The 17,724-nt window shown below is 49.6% G+C and overlaps 4 protein-coding genes across 4 annotated transcripts; 3 read left to right on the forward strand and 1 right to left on the reverse strand.

Annotated features, from left to right (window-relative positions):
- Positions 1-44: 44 nt before the first annotated feature.
- T069G_06640 (dehydrogenase e1 component domain-containing protein) lies at positions 45-1,548 on the forward strand (the record flags this gene model as incomplete). Its single annotated transcript, XM_056173850.1, has 4 exons — positions 45-179; positions 316-449; positions 510-964; positions 1,037-1,548. 4 exons carry the CDS (start codon positions 45-47, stop codon positions 1,546-1,548), a joined length of 1,236 nt encoding a protein of 411 aa, XP_056027429.1.
- A 460-nt stretch (positions 1,549-2,008) lies between these two features.
- On the reverse strand, positions 2,009-7,204 carry T069G_06641 (ABC transporter domain-containing protein; the record flags this gene model as incomplete). Its single annotated transcript, XM_056173851.1, has 18 exons — positions 2,009-2,225; positions 2,292-2,756; positions 2,815-3,433; positions 3,485-3,549; positions 3,608-3,658; positions 3,716-3,787; positions 3,842-3,965; positions 4,028-4,277; positions 4,347-4,396; positions 4,451-4,613; positions 4,677-5,038; positions 5,084-5,143; positions 5,234-5,443; positions 5,502-5,735; positions 5,798-6,077; positions 6,131-6,351; positions 6,424-6,940; positions 7,088-7,204. 18 exons carry the CDS (start codon positions 7,202-7,204, stop codon positions 2,009-2,011), a joined length of 4,077 nt encoding a protein of 1,358 aa, XP_056027430.1.
- A 4,819-nt stretch (positions 7,205-12,023) lies between these two features.
- T069G_06642 (helix-loop-helix DNA-binding domain-containing protein) lies at positions 12,024-13,047 on the forward strand (the record flags this gene model as incomplete). The annotated part of the gene is made up of 2 exons (XM_056173852.1): positions 12,024-12,648; positions 12,707-13,047. 2 exons carry the CDS (start codon positions 12,024-12,026, stop codon positions 13,045-13,047), a joined length of 966 nt encoding a protein of 321 aa, XP_056027431.1.
- Positions 13,048-15,311: 2,264 nt separating this feature from the next.
- On the forward strand, positions 15,312-16,927 carry T069G_06643 (uncharacterized protein; the record flags this gene model as incomplete). The annotated part of the gene is made up of 2 exons (XM_056173853.1): positions 15,312-16,128; positions 16,215-16,927. 2 exons carry the CDS (start codon positions 15,312-15,314, stop codon positions 16,925-16,927), a joined length of 1,530 nt encoding a protein of 509 aa, XP_056027432.1.
- Between the last annotated feature and the right edge of the window lie 797 nt (positions 16,928-17,724).

A 17,724-nucleotide genomic window follows, 5' to 3' on the forward strand; every position in this document is an offset into this window, starting at 1 on the left:
GCCAATTCCCTCCACAGAACTTCCCAGAGACGCCAGCCGTCGCGATGTTCTCCAGAGCAGCTCTTCGAGTCCCCCGGGCTCTGCCTCTGCGCACCAGAGCCCCTGCGGCCTTTGCCGTCGCTGCCCGGTCCGTCACCACCGATGCCGCTTCAGCATCTCTGAACCAGTCGGTGCCCAAGGTATGCTCAATGCGCTTTTTTCTTTGCCCGCGTGGAATGTGCGGCAATGCGATGGATTGGATTGGAAGATATCATTTTGCAGGCCAATGGCTGTGAAAAATGTTGTGAAACGGCCGCTGACAGCCATCCGGTATAGTCCGATGATGAGCCCTTCCAGGTTACTCTCAGCGACGAGAGCTTCGAGACCTACGAGCTGGACCCTCCGCCTTACACGATTGAGGTGACCAAGAAGGAGCTGAAGCAGATGTACTACGAAATGGTCGCCATCAGGTATGCAGCAACAAGCGCCCTCAGAGTCGCCTGCCGTGGACAGTACTAATAATCGCTCAGACAGATGGAGATGGCTGCCGATCGCTTGTACAAGGAGAAGAAGATCCGCGGTTTCTGCCACCTGTCTACCGGTCAGGAGGCCGTTGCTGTTGGTATCGAGCATGCCATCACCAAGGAGGACGACGTCATCACTGCCTACCGATGCCACGGTTTCGCCATGATGCGTGGCGGCTCTGTCCGATCCATTATCGGCGAGCTTCTCGGCCGCCGTGAGGGTATCTCCTACGGAAAGGGCGGCTCCATGCACATGTTCGCCAAGAGCTTCTACGGTGGCAACGGTATTGTCGGCGCCCAGGTTCCTGTCGGCGCTGGCTTGGCTTTTGCCCACAAGTACTCCGGCCGCAAGAACGCCAGTGTCATTCTGTACGGTGACGGTGCCAGCAACCAGGGCCAGGTCTTTGAGGCCTTCAACATGGCTAAGCTGTGGAACCTTCCTGCTCTGTTTGGCTGCGAGAGTGAGTTTCTAACGGCGACTTTTTTTTTTCTTCGTCATGTGGAGCAATGCAGGGCTAACAAGGGTATCACAGACAACAAGTATGGTATGGGTACTTCTGCTGCTCGCTCCTCTGCTTTGACCGACTACTACAAGCGTGGACAGTACATTCCCGGTCTGAAGGTCAACGGCATGGATGTTCTCGCCGTCAAGGCCGCCGTCAAGTATGGCAAGGAGTGGACTGCTGCTGACAAGGGCCCCATGGTTCTCGAATACGTCACCTACCGATATGGTGGTCACTCCATGTCCGACCCCGGCACCACCTACCGTACCCGTGAGGAGATCCAGCGCATGCGCTCAACCAACGACGCCATTGCCGGACTCAAGCAGAAGATCATCGACTGGGAGGTCAGCACCGAGGAGGAGCTCAAGAGCATTGACAAGGCTGCCCGCAGCCACGTTGCCGAGGAGGTCGCCGCTGCTGAGGCCATGGCCGTCCCTGAGGCCAAGCCCGAGATTCTCTTCGAGGACATTTACGTTCGCGGCTCAGAGCCCCAGTACATCCGCGGCCGTACCGTCGATGAGAACCACTACTTCTCCAAATAAGCTGGATGCGATTGGCCATTTCGGTTGCTTGATGCATCCCCACCACATAACCCCTTAATGATTCCTCAAAACTTGTCGCCTTATTTGTACTACATTGCTTTTAGATAGAGAGGGCGGGAAGGATCCAGATGGACATGTTTTAATTCCATGTCCGTCTGAAGACCTAAAAAAATAAACAAATCGAATCAAAATTCTAGAGTGCTGCTTTGTGCAAAGTTATTTTATTGCTTTTGCGTTTATACGGAATGGAAAAGGAGCATAGAAATTTGGTTGGGGGTCGGTTTTGGAGACAGCTTGCCTAATTGGGGAAGTCAAAATTCGGAGGCGCTCCGTGATCGCACCGCGATGAAGTGGGGGCATCACGGTTATTTGAGGCTTTACGGGATCGACGGGATTCAAACAGCAAATATTACGCTGGAGAAATAAGCACAGTCTGCTTATGGTGATTCAATTTCAGTTATCAACTCTGATAGAAAGAATAAAGCTTTGCAAGATTTGTGTCTCTAGACAGAAGCGTCCCAGGGGCATCAAATTCCAACAGCTTCCCGTCCCCAAACACAGCGGCCTTGTCGTAGCGACGAATATGCTCTAGACGGTGCATCACCGCGAGGACTGTGCACTCCTTGAATTGCGTGTCGATGATTTCCTGCATGATGGCTTCTGTGTCATGATCGACACTATAGAAAACATTGTGTTAGCGAAAATAAACGAGGAAGGGGGCTGTAAATATGTAGAGTTCTTACCTGCTCATTGCTTCATCCAAGATGAGAATCCTACTCTTCTTCAGCATCGCCCTGGCGAAACAAAGAAGCTGCTTCTGCCCAGAAGACCAAGAGGACAAATCAATCTCCTTGTCTATTCCTCCCTGTTCATCAATGATGGTCCGTAGTCGCACTTGCTCAAGCGCACGGATAATGTCCTCGTCTGAAGCACTATTCCAGGGATCAACGTTGAAGCGAATGGTGCCTGGCATCAGGAAGGGATCTTGAGGTACGACGTTAATACGTGAGCGCACTTCTGCGCAGGTGAGAGTCGAAAGATCTACGTCATCTATCGAGATGCTGCCTTCGACAATTTCAGTCATCTGTAACAGGGAAAGTATTAGAGAGGTTTTGCCGCTGCCTGTTCGACCGCATATTGCAACATGTTGCCAGGCTTTGATGGACAATGAAACACCGTCTAGTACTGGTTTGGCGTCCGTTGTGGTACTGCGGATATGAATTAATTGAGAATGTCTCCAAGACGATATGTGAGAGTGATACTAACCCATAAGCTGTTGTCCAGCCTGCAAATTCAATGGCGCCGGCCTGTGGCCATGTAGCTGGCACGTATGCTCCTTTTTCTTTCCGCTCCTCTGTCTCCGTCTCCTCTGCGAAGCGTTTGACTCTCGACACTGCACCGATACTTGGCTCCAAAGTCGTCCAGGTTTGAACAAGTCGCACCAGCACATCACTGAATCCAATAACAGTGACAAGACTCACACCAACACTTCCAGGGCTAAACCTGTCTTTCCAGATAAGGACTGTAGAGACAAGAAGAACTGCCAATACTGTAGTCACCATCTCCAGCACAAAACTAAGCCAATGCTGGATGCAGCTCTGTAGATAGACAGGTCTCTGTGAAGCATCAGTGAGACGATAATTACGCTCCTGGTGGTACGATTGCCATCCAAACGCCCGGATGGTTACTGCTCCTGCGATTGATTCACTAAAATGAGTAAATAGAGGAGCATGGGCTTCAATGGCAAGTAGTCGGATTTGGCGAGACGTTTGCAGATAGAAACTCTGGAGGAAATAGACATAGACGGCGAAGAAAGGGATTGTCACTCCCAGATACCGAGTAAAAACGGCAATAATTACGACTTTGGCTATGCACAAGACGACAGCTGAAACAAAATATTAGTTTCAGCCCTTCAAAAGTTGGAGAGTAAACTCACTGGAGGTGTAGTTGACCATGTTACTAGGAAGCTCCATATCGATGAGCTCCATATCTCTGCTAAATCTGGATGAAACGAGGTTAGGACTGGCAAGGCTGAGCAAAAGACATGTTAAAGGCTTACCGATTAAGGAGCTCTCCAAGATCTCTTGTTGACCGGGAATAAAACGGCGCTCTAATCAACCATTCGTTAATGCACCGCAACTGGTAACTTTTATGCACGTTTACCTACCTGAGCGTTGCTTGTAGAAGATTTGAGTGTAGTTGAGCAGCTGACCGCGAGATGATGTAAATAAAAGCCGCCCTGTGTATATGAGTCAGTACTGTCCCCCATACTATTGGAGGAACTGTATCTTACCAAGCGCATATACAGCCGCTTAACGTGCCAAGAATACCAAGAAGGGCGTAGATGCCAAGATACATCCAGATATCCTTGTCTGGCTCTGAAGCATTGGCAGCAGACCACCACTTCATCCACACATCTAGGGCATCATGGTTAACTTTATATCGAATAAAACGAGAAAACAGGTCTTGGGTCACTTACTCGAAAATTCTATGCAAAAGATCCACCCTGTAACGGCAGCACTATACAGGATAACAAAGTACCAGCCGGAGCTGGCAAGGTAATATGCATAAACGGAGAGCTCGCCCTTTTTACGCCGAATATCAACATGCTTACCATCCGTCTCTTCAGAGATGTTGATGGCGACGTCCGCGGCAATATCGAAAACCTCTTCAGCTGTTGGCAACTTTGAAGGCTCAGCAGCTTCGGTGACATCTCCATTGGTTGTGAGCTGTATGCCAAGTTTATCGACGTAGCCGTTGCTCTGAAGCAAGGAGGCGGGTGTATCTTTCGCCGCTACTTTCCCATTTTCTAGGACGATGATGATATCCGAAAGTGCCATGAGTTTACCTGATAGCCTTGTGAGTGATTTGAGAGATAAACTGAGGATATGATTTAACATACGGTGATGAGTACTAAATATGACAGTCGCTCGCTGCCTGCGAAGAAGACCTACACGGCCAAACAAGCGGGAAGAGACGACGTCGATAGTATGGGCATCCATGCCGCTGAATACATCGTCGAGAAGTACTATCGGTTTCTTTGCGTATACGGCTCGAGCTAGGGCCTATCAAGAGTATCATGTTAATATTGCCCAGGAAAGTTTGGCAGTGGAAAGAGTATGACGGACTATGCGCTGCTTCTGTCCACCACTGAGGTTGAGGCCTCTACTACCAATGTTCGTTTTATCTCCCTTTTTGAAACGATTGAGATCGGCATTGAGGCCGCAAGAAGAAACGACCTCATCATACCATTTCCTCTCGTAAGGCGATGAGCTAAGGATATTGTTACGAATGGTGGTGTTCTCAAGCCACGGCTGCTGGGAGCAGTATGCTACATGTTTGCAGTATTGCCGAGATACTTTCGGTTGGCCCTCTGGGGATGAAATGTCGATCATTTCACCCAAAATGCAACTCATCAATGACGACTTGCCGCTTCCTACTGGGCCAGTAATCGCAGTAATGGCCTCTTGACGGATATCAAGCTCAAGGTCTTTGAGGATTGTGGGACCACTTTTGCTCCATTTAAAGCCCTTACTGTGTAGAGAAATGGTGTCGCCATGCGGAGCATCAAAGGGCTCGGGAGGACTATCAGGTGCTAGGAGGTGAATTTCGGATTCATCGCGTAGGTCGACATGGCCAGGTTCATAATAATTTTCGTCTTTGAGGTCAACGTCTGCGTAATTACAGTATTGCTGGATACGATCAAAGCAGCCCACACATTGCAGAACCTGGGGCAAGGACTGAATGAAGACTATGACAGGACCTGTCAACAGACCTATCAGAGCCAGGGAGGTAAAGGCTTGGGTCGTCAATAAAGATCCGTGGGTCCAGTAGACGGATATGACGACGTAGATGCCAAATGTCGCGGCAGGAGCGAGATTCAAGGGCGTGAGGGCTATGTTGTTTGTTAGCAACAGTACTTGAGGGTTTATACGAAAATTTGGAAGATATACAGAGCATTAATGTGGCAACGAGCAACTCCCTAAATGTTTTCGACGTCTTGATTTCGTTAGTTCGGAGGTTCGTCAACAGCCTCGATACAACTTGCGGTAACGCAAGCATCTTGATAGCCTTTATGTCCCCGAGCAGAGACGTGGTCGCACGCAGCCTTTCCTGAACCTTTTCTATCCATGCAACTTGTGCATTCTGGGTAGCTACCGATATTCGGGATGTAATACCGATGAATACTATGGTGCTGACATTAGCATGGAGAGAGCACCGAATCTTGACGGGTACGCGCGAAGTTCACCTAATACGAGAGCAATTGGGGCGAGACAAGCCAGGAAAAGCTGCCGCTCTAGGAGCCAACATGCAATTGCTATTTCCAGAAGAGAGCCCCAAGTTTCGTGAAGCAGCTGCATCGCACTCGCTATGCGTTCAATATCGGTGCCCATTAGAGTGACGGCAGATATATCTCCCTCGTCGGCGGTGCGGATATTCAGGCTTCGTTGATATACAAGGGCAATTAGCCCCCCTCTCAGCTTCGCGATGAATCTAGAGGTTTCATATTTGTATAGAGATCTTGATAACTGTATCGTGATCATTAGCATATATGACTTTATTAAAGCAAATCTTTACTTACGGCAATACCCAAATACACAAGAGCCCATGCGCCAATGAGTCCTCTCCCGTGATATGGCTTGGCGTTCTCATCGCCAACGAATCCAATTGTGGTCTCGACTAGAAATGGTTGAGCAAAAGTGAATGCAGTGACACACAATCTGGGGATCACAGCTGAAGGTAAGGTCGAAAGATGGGTCCGAAAACATGCCTTCACCAGACTATGTCGAGCTTTTGGATCATCTGGAGAATGGTTCTATTAGCTTTCAGACAAAGACTTGGACAAATTAAAGATGCGTCCGCAGCTGTTCTCACATTTAGACCAGGTTGTGATCAGCTGGCGACGCAGTAACCTGCTTTGAAGCCTAGTGTCAAGATTAGGCAAATCGTCCTGAGAAAGAACCTTGTCATAGCCGGTCTTGAGCAAGGGCAGAAGCCAGGAAAAGCTAATTCTGGCCCAGATCCCGCTAAATTCCTCCGGCGAACCATTCGAAAGACGCTTTCTCTCCTCAATGGACTCCAATAGGAGGGCAAATAATGTGAGGGAGAGATTCACAGTCATGAGAATCGGGACAGGGCTGCCAGCTGCCAGTAGCCACAAGGTCCTTGTTCGAGCGATATTCAAGAGACTCGATAAGGATAGATATAAGTCGAGGACTGTTGAAGGGCGAAGTGATCGTCCATGGCTTGCTCTAGATAGGAAGAATGCGGCTACCGTAGCCGTAGAGCTCAAGATATCCGCCGGAAGAGATAACTTAGTTCGCAACTCGACATATTGAGCTCTAAACACAAGGTATACGACTTGCACAGCAAGGATCGCGGTAAAAGCTACCTGTAGAGAATGTGTAAGTACATCGCTTGTGTTTATCGACGGGAGACAAACCGCTTTCCATCGCCGGATAGCCCTTGACCTCACGGAAAACGCAGCTCGTCTCCTGAACAGGCCCCATATCTGTATGGGTGCAAGAATAAGAAATACGACAGCCGGCACAGCAACAAAAAAGATGTCTTCAAAAAGCAAAGTGAAGTCAAATGGTCTACACCGGGGGTCGACCTGGGGTCCAAAGTATTGCTCACTACCAGGAGGGCAATCCATCTCTGCAAAAGATGTCAATGCCCTTTGTAGATCCATTGACTGGAAGCATCATGAGAGGATGATGCAGAATTCTGATTGATGGATATTAAAGGGTTGATATGAAAACGTGACGCGCAAGACAGGAAGCCTTGCAGGGAAGTTTCAATTGAAGGATGCACTGCTTGATGTGAGTCGTATGACATCAGTTGCCTGGCTTGTACATGTACACCCTAAGGGCTAGTGAGACGCCTGGAGGTTGGGATTGGCGACTCTTCAGCGGGGTCGAGCAAGTAAAGCGACCGCTAACGTTTGCATTCAACGCCTACATTTCATCACTCAGTTGTATTCGCCGCCTGTGAAGAAGTACTTATCCCTGTTCCCAAAGGATCAATCAATGAATCTGCAGCTCTTATCAATTCTAGCCATTCATCGTATACGAGGTTGGTAGGTGGGAAGAAACTAATACTTGTATCTTCAGCCAATTGTCTGCTCTCAACCGGCAAATACACGCTTATGTGTATGCAATGGCTTTATCGTCAACCTCCAATTACAATTATTTCCCTCCTCTACCATCAATCCTTTGGCATCCTATGTAATTTATAGAGCTTTCTTTCGTAGTGTGCATGTATCAGTACTCCGAAATGCCGGTTCCAGCAACATCGCCGTGAGGTTAAACTGGCTCTTGGCTCTTACAGCTCCTGTAGCCTCTTGCAATATAAAACGATGTGCAGCCACGATACACAATGATCACTAAGATGTCTCAATCTTCTCTCGCTTATAATATTACACTGCTCTATGAGCTTAGGGTTTGCCATTTTACTTCCGGTCGCCATCAGGTTCGAAATTGGTTGCACATATATAAACGACAGCTCTACAACGCGATAGCAATATGTATTGATATTTCAATGGCAGTATCTTAATGGTGACAGTCAGGTGTACTTTCTTTATTTTGAGTACATTAGTACGTAGTTTTAGAGCCAGTAGATGCATTCAGAGCATCTTACAAAAGCCTATAGGAGAATGATGCATCACTCAGCCAATCATTAGCCATCCTTTTCCCTCCGGAGAGATACTACTACTCCTCTTAGTGACTTGCCTGCAATCCAGGCGACCCTTTCATTCTGCCAGCAGTTATCTGATGGATACAATACTAAAGAGGTGAAGACACTGTTGTTGAACTGCCATCATAGTTTGAGTGTTTTACAAGAGCTCCGGAAATCAGTGGCCTACGGAAGTTGGACATTCCAACGATACCAGTAGATGAATTGATTGAACTCGAGGTTCCAGGCTAATGTCATTTCCTCACAAATGGGATCGACAAGCCAAGCAGGCTGGAGGCTGACAAAACTGGTCATTCACAGAACATGCATAACGCTGTTCAGGCTGGGATTCTAAGAAGTGGCTTTCTCAGAATACGAATGGAAAACCGACTACACGAATAGCGCGGCTCACATAGGTAATATATGATGTCGTGTGATGTCAACTGGTTGACCCAAGTAGTCGGCGGTTTGAACATGGACTGCGTCTCTGGCAAGATATGTATTTGTATGTAGTCAAATGGGTTGTACTCTGCATCATAGTCCGCTAATTGCTATACCAAGCTACTGCCAGCTACTATCTCTTGATGTTGCTACTTTCAGCTATTATCTTTTAATGCTGCTGTCAGCTACTTCAAGATATGGATACCCGATACATCTGCAAATAGAATATGTTTGTGCGTGTGCGTGTGGGCATATCCGGTTTAGAGCTAGTCACCCATTGGGTCATCAATATGATCATGGGGGAGGGTTCTATGCATGGACGTTTTGGATGGGATTCACTTGCATCATCTGCTGAACCGTCGAGATTTACGCGTACTAAATCTACTCTCGGCTGGGATATTCATATAAAAGCAATTTTTGCTACTAATGTCACCTTGTTTTAGTATCGACAAATACCTAAAGAATGACTGGTGACTTCCTGCAGTTTTGTGTAGCCATCCGGGGGTGCTGGGGTAGTTTAGCGCTATCCCGGTGAGCGTGAAGCTGGTCAAGTGTACATATTACTATTTCTTAATTGAATAAAGGATCAATACACTTCATTTAGCTTTCTGTTGCCTACATGACACTAAGGAAAACACTATAAGATGTCGAGTCACTGGGCATGCCAACTATTAGGTGAGCACCCCCCCTCGGCCCGTCTTAGTGTGAGTTTACATATATTACACGATCAGCATGAGTGTGAATCTTGGAGGGTGGGATGAATGATGACCGTAGTTATACACCCGATGAGGAAGCGTTGGTAGCTCTCTCAGCACCTGAGGAATGTTTAAGGCGACCAGTCGAGCTAAAAAGTTGACGTCAGAGTGTGAATAACAGAACATCTTCCTCTCACATCGTCCTCTCTCATGCGATTCAAGCTGATGGCAATGGCATTCAGACGAACCGTCAGCTCAGCATTTGGGGGCCGCATGAGTGTCTCACCCGTGCACTAGGGAGTCAAGTGATTCGCTGTGGCCTCAGGTGACTGCAGACTCGAGGCGTCTGTCGAGGCGCCGGCGCTTTTGGGCCGGTGAAGAGCAGCAGGACGGTGCGGTGAATGGATTTGCGAGTTGCTCACATACTTGATCAAATAGATACTGTGCCAGACCTTCATCATCAGACTGAGACTCAGCAAGGTCGCAAGCAACCCTAGCAGGTGATACTTGGGCGGTGCGGGAGGGGCCACAGCCGGACGTGGTATTGTCTGATGGTGTTGCTGGGCCCCACCGTGGATGGGAAGACGCGGACAGCCAAAGTGGAGAGGGGCCAGTGATGCTTGCTTCTTGCTTGCAGCTTCCAGGTTGCTGTGCAAGGTACGGGGTACGAGCGCTGCCTCTTATCGCCCTGGTCCCGTTCGTGTACGGCGAGGTGCCAGGTACGCCACGGAGCAGCTTCCGTCGAGGTTCTGTGGCAGCGATTTCCGCATGCTTCAGCCCGCCGCCGCGAACCACGTACGAGTACATGTACGTATCCAGTACTCCGTCGGTACCTCGTACTCGGCAACTGTACCTCCAGCTTGTCATTTCTCCATCCTCCCCCAAAGTACCAATACCTGCACGAAGCCAACCTCAACCTGAAAAGTTGCAAGACCCAACAGAACAACACCAGGTCTGCCTCTTGTATCATGCGCCGGTTGCCTTTTCCGCCTCCACCCAATCTCCAGCCCTTCCAGCACCCATGCGCTCCCAGAGGCGCCGGCGCTTCTCCCCATTCGCTGCGCCTACGTGCCCTGTCGCGCGTGCTGATTGGCCGCGGGCCCGGCGCAGCTGTCCCCTACCAGGTCCCTACCAGGTACCTGCCAGGCCAGAATCTGCCCTCCGTGCCTGTCCCAAGCACCGCCAAGTGCATGTATCCGGTACTTGCTGCTTGGACTTGCTGCTCCCCCCCTCCAAAAGGCTCCAACCGCCCAAACGAGAGTCCCGGGTTTAAGCCTCAGGCCGCAATCTGCAGCCCCAATGCGGCCTAGCGCCGAGCCGCGGGCAAGGCATCGCCAGTATTTCATCACTATCGCCTCCCGCCTGCTTGCACGTGTTGCCTCCCTTCTGCCGCCGCGTGACCCGACCTTGTCCCTCAGCGCCTCTCCTCCGTCTCTCTCTGCAACGTAGACGCATCTGGTCTCTCCAAGGAGCAAAAAATACGCCTTGTAAGCATAAGAGTTGTCACAAGAGGCCCTTGACCACGGCCGTCGCGACGCTCGTCTTCTTCATGCACTTTTTTTTCTCAACTTTTTAATGCCCTCTGGTGCTTTTTTTTCACTTGAAGCTGTTGCAGCTTTGACTTACACTCGACTCGGACCCCGTCGCGCGATATCACGAGATTGATCACGCAAAACACGTGAGACGACCAAACCCGTGATCTGGCTCCAGAGCACATGATCGTCACGGTATGTCCCTACTATGCACTTCCCTTACCCGTTCGTTCATCACGATGGCTTCAAGATGGCCGAGCTGCGCATTTTCGGGCCACCATGCAGCAGCAACGGGAGATGCCTTGCGACGAGTTTTTTTTTTGTTTTTCTTTTTGCTCCTCTCTGCACTCCTAAGCCGTAGCATCTTCGCTGGTCCGCGCACCACCTCGCATCTGAAGCTTCATCACATCCGCCGCGATACGCATTGTATCGATGGTGCCTCTTGCATCCCAGCTTTTGCTTGATGCTGTCATGGCTGAATCACCGCATCGCCTGCATCAGGTGGACGCATGTGTGCCTTTTGCCTGCTGGAAGCTTTGCGATGGTGATGATGCGGCCGCAAGCCGTTCACTGTCGCCGTCAGCTCAAGTGAGCCGCGATGAATGAGGAGCACCGCACTCATCCGTCAGTGTCCTTCCGCTGTCTCAGACCACCGGCGGTAGTTGCATTAGGATCGTGCACGACGTCAGGCTCGGCTCAAGTCGAGCGAATGTGCGCTTCTTGCAGCTTCTTGCAGCTTCGCATTGCCCATCTTCGTCCGTGACCAGGCACTGTGCTGCAAGCACACACCCCCTTGCTCATCTCTACCTCAGCCTTGCATTCCCTTGCCGCCATTGTTGTCGAGTGATATGAGTTCCCGCGTTTGGCATGGACCAAAAGTGCCAAGCTGAAACCTTTCTTTTTTCGCGCTTCCTTAATAAATCCTTGCAGGCATCGCATTCTAGTGTCGTCGTCTAACCAGAGTCATAGGCTCAAGACTGTCCAACCACATGCACTTCAGCTGACTGTTGACTTTTCAACAATCTACTATAAAATTCATCTGTCTGGCCAAACCGCCAAGCGTGCAAACCTTCAACTGGTCGACTGCATCCCGGCTTGCCACCGCTGGTTTCTCCCCCTTCTCAAGAGCTAGATGATGGCCGATACACTTGTCTCTGAACACCCCGATCTATCTGGCTTTCCTGGCTCTCCTGGCCAGAAACGAAAGCGCGAATTAGAAAGTCCCAATCTTGGGCGCACAAAGCGTGCCGCTCCTCCAGCAGCCATGTCTGCGTCGCCGGCGGACACAGCCGCCTTCATCGAAAATGCCATTGAGGCCTCGCAAGCGGCGGCTGTGAGCGGCGTTAATGTTGCCGATTTCAACGCTCTCCAGCAAGCTGCCGCTGCAGATCACACCGATGCCTCGGACCCTTCCAATGCTACCAGCACTGCGCAGGCTGCCCTGGGCATGTACCCGACCCTCCATGTCCCTTCATCAACCGAGGAGCAGTTTTCTGCACAGGGACCTGTTGATCCTGACCACGGCCACGAAAATGCATTCAAGCACGATACCCCTTTCACAGACGTGACACAACAGCCCGACCCCATGATGGACCCTACGGTCAACCAAAACCAGCCTCCTCCTCCCCCGAATGGCGTTCAATCTCATCCCCCTCCACCACAGCACAGATACGCAGTGCCACCGCCTCCCCCCAACCCCAAGCCGAGTGTTGGTTCAGAAGAGTGGCACAAGATGCGGAAGGATAACCACAAAGAAGGTAAGATATACAATCTCTAGATCTGCGGAAGGAACACGGGGCACTGACACGGATGTAGTGGAGCGCCGACGCCGCGAGACTATCAACGAAGGCATTAACGAGCTGGCCAAGATTGTCCCGGGCTGCGAGAAGAACAAAGGATCGATTTTGCAGCGGGCTGTTAGTTTCATCACCCAGCTCAAAGAGAACGAGCAGCAAAACATTGAAAAGTGGACGTTGGAAAAGCTGCTCACAGAGCAAGCTATAACAGAGCTTAGTGCGTCCAACGACAAGCTTAAGCAGGAGTGCGAGCGGCTGTACCGAGAACTGGAGACGTGGAAGCGCGTTGCACAGCAGGCTGGTCTGGAGCCCCCAGCTGCTCCCAAGGAAGAGCCCAATACCGGCATGCCGTCGAGTTAGGAATCCGGACATGCATTGGTGATATTCCATCCTCCAGCATCTCTCTCGAGCTTTTCCGAGGCCTATTACGTCTCGACGCAGGCTAAGATCCAACACGAGAGAGACGATAGCTCATGACTTTTTTTTTTTATTCTTCCTCACCCCCCGTTTCGCAAGGCTATGTCAATACCAGATCCTCTGCCGGCCTCTTTTCTGCCACGCCTGCCTCGGCAATGATGATGACTACGTTTTTTCGAATCGTTTATTATCCATTTTACCCAAGTCCTCGATTCGGTTTTCTATTTCAGCAATGTTTTATTCTTACTGGGCCTAGCTCTGGCGAGATACCATTTCTCACTGTAAGATTCCTTCTTTCAGCAGCTTGGCGTTTGGTAGGATGCACTTGGAGGACTACAAAGGGGAAACCTACATATCCATTTTGGACCGCGTCGGATACGCGCAGACATGGTTTGGCTTTGGGCTACATGGGAAAAAACCTCTACGTAATTAGCAAAGCTGTTGTTGTTAGCGCTCTCCGATGCTAGGGGACCAAAGATAATGTGTACGATCCTTGATGCCCAAGAACTTGTGCTGTACCTTGCCGTGTTGTCAATCCGAAGCATATCTGATCAGGGGTTGTTATTGGAGGCTACGATGGCGGAAGCAGAAGCTGCATCTCCGCGATTCTCGAGAGACACCCTAATGCATGCATTCAAGCGGCCGTAAAGCTGCAAATAAGAGCCAATTGGTTAGATGCAGGCCCCCTGCAGGTGTCTCAGTTTAGCTGCGGTCTGGAAGCCACTAGGAGGAAATAATCCATCCTGAAAATAGAATTGATTGAGGGACAATGTTTGTCTTAGGAGATTCACTCGTGATATGACATTTAGTATACGAGTACTGTTGTCTGTAGTTGAGTCTCAATACCCCTTTTCTTCTCAGTATCGACAAGATGAGACGTATTTTCCATTTCTTTATTCCTAGTTCAGAGTCACTTGGTGGCTTGGTGTTTCCGATACCCATGTCATTTTAGTAGACAAGTCTCTCTTCTTCTTTTTTTCTTCTCTTTTCTTTTCGCATTTCATGGGGTCAGGGTCTTTTCTTTAGTCCCAACCCATAACCCCGGTTTAGACAAACAAAAAGAAAGGAAAAAAAAAAAAAAAAAAAAAAAAGGAAAAACAACATACGAAAGGGGACCGGAAGAGAACGTGCCGTAACCTTGGCAGTTTTCCATAACACCGTATACTATATTATAATTTTGAAATGTGTTCCGTGGTATTGACACAGTGTGTTGCTTGGAGTGATTCTAAAGGAGGCGTTTTAAGGATGATATCTGGAGCGGCTGAGAGAGAGGAAGACAATAGAAAGAAACGGAAAACTCGGAGTGTTTTTTTAATCAGTTTATTCTTGTACAGTGTGGTGAGGTAGAATCTTCAAGAGATGTAAGAGTGTAAATGGGAATGATAAGTTGTGTGGCTTGTTTGCTTTTCTGTTTACTCCGTAATGGCGTTTGTTGATATTTTCTTTTGGCTTGGTTATGAGGGAGTTGTTGCTTTGTACATGTAGATACGTAAATACTCCAGTCTAACACTGTATTCGATTGGACTATTTCGTCAATGGCTCATCGAACTAAAGTCCACCGGTGTTGTGATGTATGATATAGGTTCGAAAGGGCGCGTTTTCTTGTAGTTCTCCCCAAACCCCAACTTATCATGCATGTAGTCACTCCGTGATTGCTTCTTCCGTATCCCAGTGTAAGCCGCGTCACCCCCTATCTTTCTTCTGGCGAATCCATCTATACATACACATGTATTGCTGAAGTATAACGCCCAACCAGCCAGAAGCTTCTCCTGAATCCCGCGATGGACCCAGCCATTGCTCATCTCTTCTCCATAGCTTCAGCCACTGGGCATTAAACTACAGATATCGACAGTGTGAATGTTCCTTATGACTCCCATTGTCAAGACAACAGTATCTCTGCCCAAACTCTCTGAATGTTTACAGAAGCTTCCAATGTAAACAATGAGATGCAGAGTTTTGTATGCCCGTTATAAAACCCAGCACTCCCCCATGTGTCTGCCATTGCCCATCTTCCACATACCAATTCGTCAAGTACTTCCAAGCACTCAGCTCAAAGCACTCAGCTCCAAGCACACAGATCCAAACACTCAGCTCCAAATCTCCCCAATTCGCCGATATACCAATTCGAGCAACTCGCCCAAGAGCAGCTATCTATATACCAATATACCAATTTCAACAAGGACTTTATATCAAGACTTCTCTTCAAGATGTCAGGCTTTCTTCCTTGCTCCGGTGGATACCCCGTAGAATCCCCCAGCCAATCGAGATCATCATGGATGTATCTCCCCCCTGAACTCCGCCTCATGATTATGGAGAAGGTCGCCCACCAAAAGTTTCCAGGCTGGGAATCCTGTGCCACGATCAACAGAGAGTGGCAAGACGTGATTGAAAAAGAAAACTACAAGAAGTTGAACCTGGATGTCTCTGATCTCGACGAATTGAACGTCATGGTCCCACACCACAAAAGACACTTGGTCAAGCACATCTTCTTCGAGATCGGCCTCCCCAGAGATCAATCCGCCTGCTGTGCGAGATGGAACCCTCCACCATCCAACATCAGTAAAATCGTCAAGGAGGCCATCATGAAGCTCTTCACTGCCCTCAGCACATGGGACCAGAGCAGCAGCTTGACGTTGGAACTCAACGTCTGTTCACTCAGCGACTCCGAACACTGGTTCAAGCCGCTGTACTTTTCCAACGACCGCACCGAGGGAGATGATGGTCGAAAGATCAGCGACCTTAACCATGGCTGGGTCAACGGCCAGCAAAGCAGGCCTGCGCCGGAGGAGGCCGTGCGTCGAATGTTTCGGCCCATCAAGCTGGACAAGAGCTTCGAGCGCGAGCCGCTTCCCAAGGTCATCTGCGTGACGAAGTTTGTCATTCGTCGACAGCTTCGAAGGTGTATTTCACCGGCTGGGATAAGTGCGATGCTCGAGGCGCTGCCTTTCCTGGAGCACATGGGCTATGAGCCATGGGCGTTGCATGAGACTGCGAGTCAAGACAGGAGACGAGACCATGTAGCAGGTATGTTGTCTTTCTTTGTCTTTTTCAACTGCCATATCTTGGTCTGTCTGTCTTGAATTCACTTCTAACATTCTTCTGATGATTAGCTCTCCGTCATGCAATGCTACAAAAGCTTTCCAAGGCCGTCACCAGTCTGGTAGTCTTCCAAGACTCCCGCAAATTCTACAAAGTCCTCCAGCAACGACAGCCGGACGGGGGTCCCAAGCCCCCTACCATCAACTCCGTCGCCATTGGAGACGCCCTGGGCGACATCTTCGCCAGGAAGAGCCTTGGCCTGAAGCACCTCGCCGTTTCATTCATGGTCGACGCCAAGGATGTCCTCCGCCACTGCAAGCCAGCCTATACGTGGCCGCAGCTCAAGACCGTGGCGCTCACCTCGCAGCTCCTGAGAGAAGACGCGAACCTGAACCCGGACAGCCAAGGCAGGATCGAGGACTTGCTATGCAGGGCTGCGGCTCTAGCGAAGCGAATGCCTGAGCTGGACACGTTTGTGCTCTGGAACGGCGCAAAGGGCGACGCCTGCGCCTTCATCTATCGCGTCAAGGGGAGCAAAGCGTCCATTACCTGGCGCGGGACGTGGTCTCTGGAGATGAGCCCCAAGGTGGTTGAGGCGTGGAATTCCGTGGTCTTGACACGATCCTGGCGCGAGATTGAGATATACCATGAGCGTATTGGGAGCGGTGTCAACTGCGTTGGCGATGCCATCCACCACTTGAAACTCCCCTGCCGGGTTGTTGAGCCAGCGTCTCTGTGGCAGATGCGCAGGGAGGGAAACTTGGTCCCGTATGGCACCAAATGAACATTCTACGATTTCTTGGTACATAATTAGCCCTCTTCACATACATTATGTCTACCCATACTCATACGCAACCGAACCACCAACCGGGCTTGACCATGTTTTCCCCTTCCTCTTTCAAGCGAAGCTTTTTCAGCTGCGACATCTCTTCTCTTTTTCTCTCTTGGCAATCAATCAATCAATCAATTCAAGTCACATCACGAAAAAGACAAACAAGGGTCCCTTCTCCACACGCAAGGCAAACAAGGGCGACACACGCAAAGGAGGGCAGCTCGGAGCCACCTCCGTCGCTCCTGTATGGACTGACTAGCCAGCCGGGCTCGTTTAATTTTCCTCAGATTGCCCCTCGTTATTTTTCTGTCACTTTTTTTTTTCTCTCTTTTCTTTTTTTTTTTCCCGCCCCCATCCTTGGTCGTCGAGCCGAAGACATGGGACAGGGGGGGAGGTCCGCGGACATGGGACACGCGAGAATGTACCTCTGAATGACATGATATTACATTATACGGTGACATTGAGACATGGGCTTGCATTTTATCTTTGGTTTTGTACATGTACTTTGGTTCGGATAGAAAGAATAGAACAGTTGGTTGAGTGCCTTGTTTGGAGGAATCTGTCTAGGTTGATCGACGCCTTGCAGGGTTTAAGAACGAAGCCGGAAAGAAGATGCAGTTGCTAGGTACTCATACAGTGGTAATCAAAAACATGAATCGTAACAATCTATACCTCTGTTTTCCACCAGCCGAGTTTAATAATGAATAACACTCATACAGAACCACAAAGTGAATGTCCTCGGAGTCTCT

The sequence above is a fragment of the Trichoderma breve genome, chromosome 4 (assembly GCF_028502605.1).
Source record: "Trichoderma breve strain T069 chromosome 4, whole genome shotgun sequence".
NCBI lineage: Eukaryota > Fungi > Ascomycota > Sordariomycetes > Hypocreales > Hypocreaceae > Trichoderma > Trichoderma breve.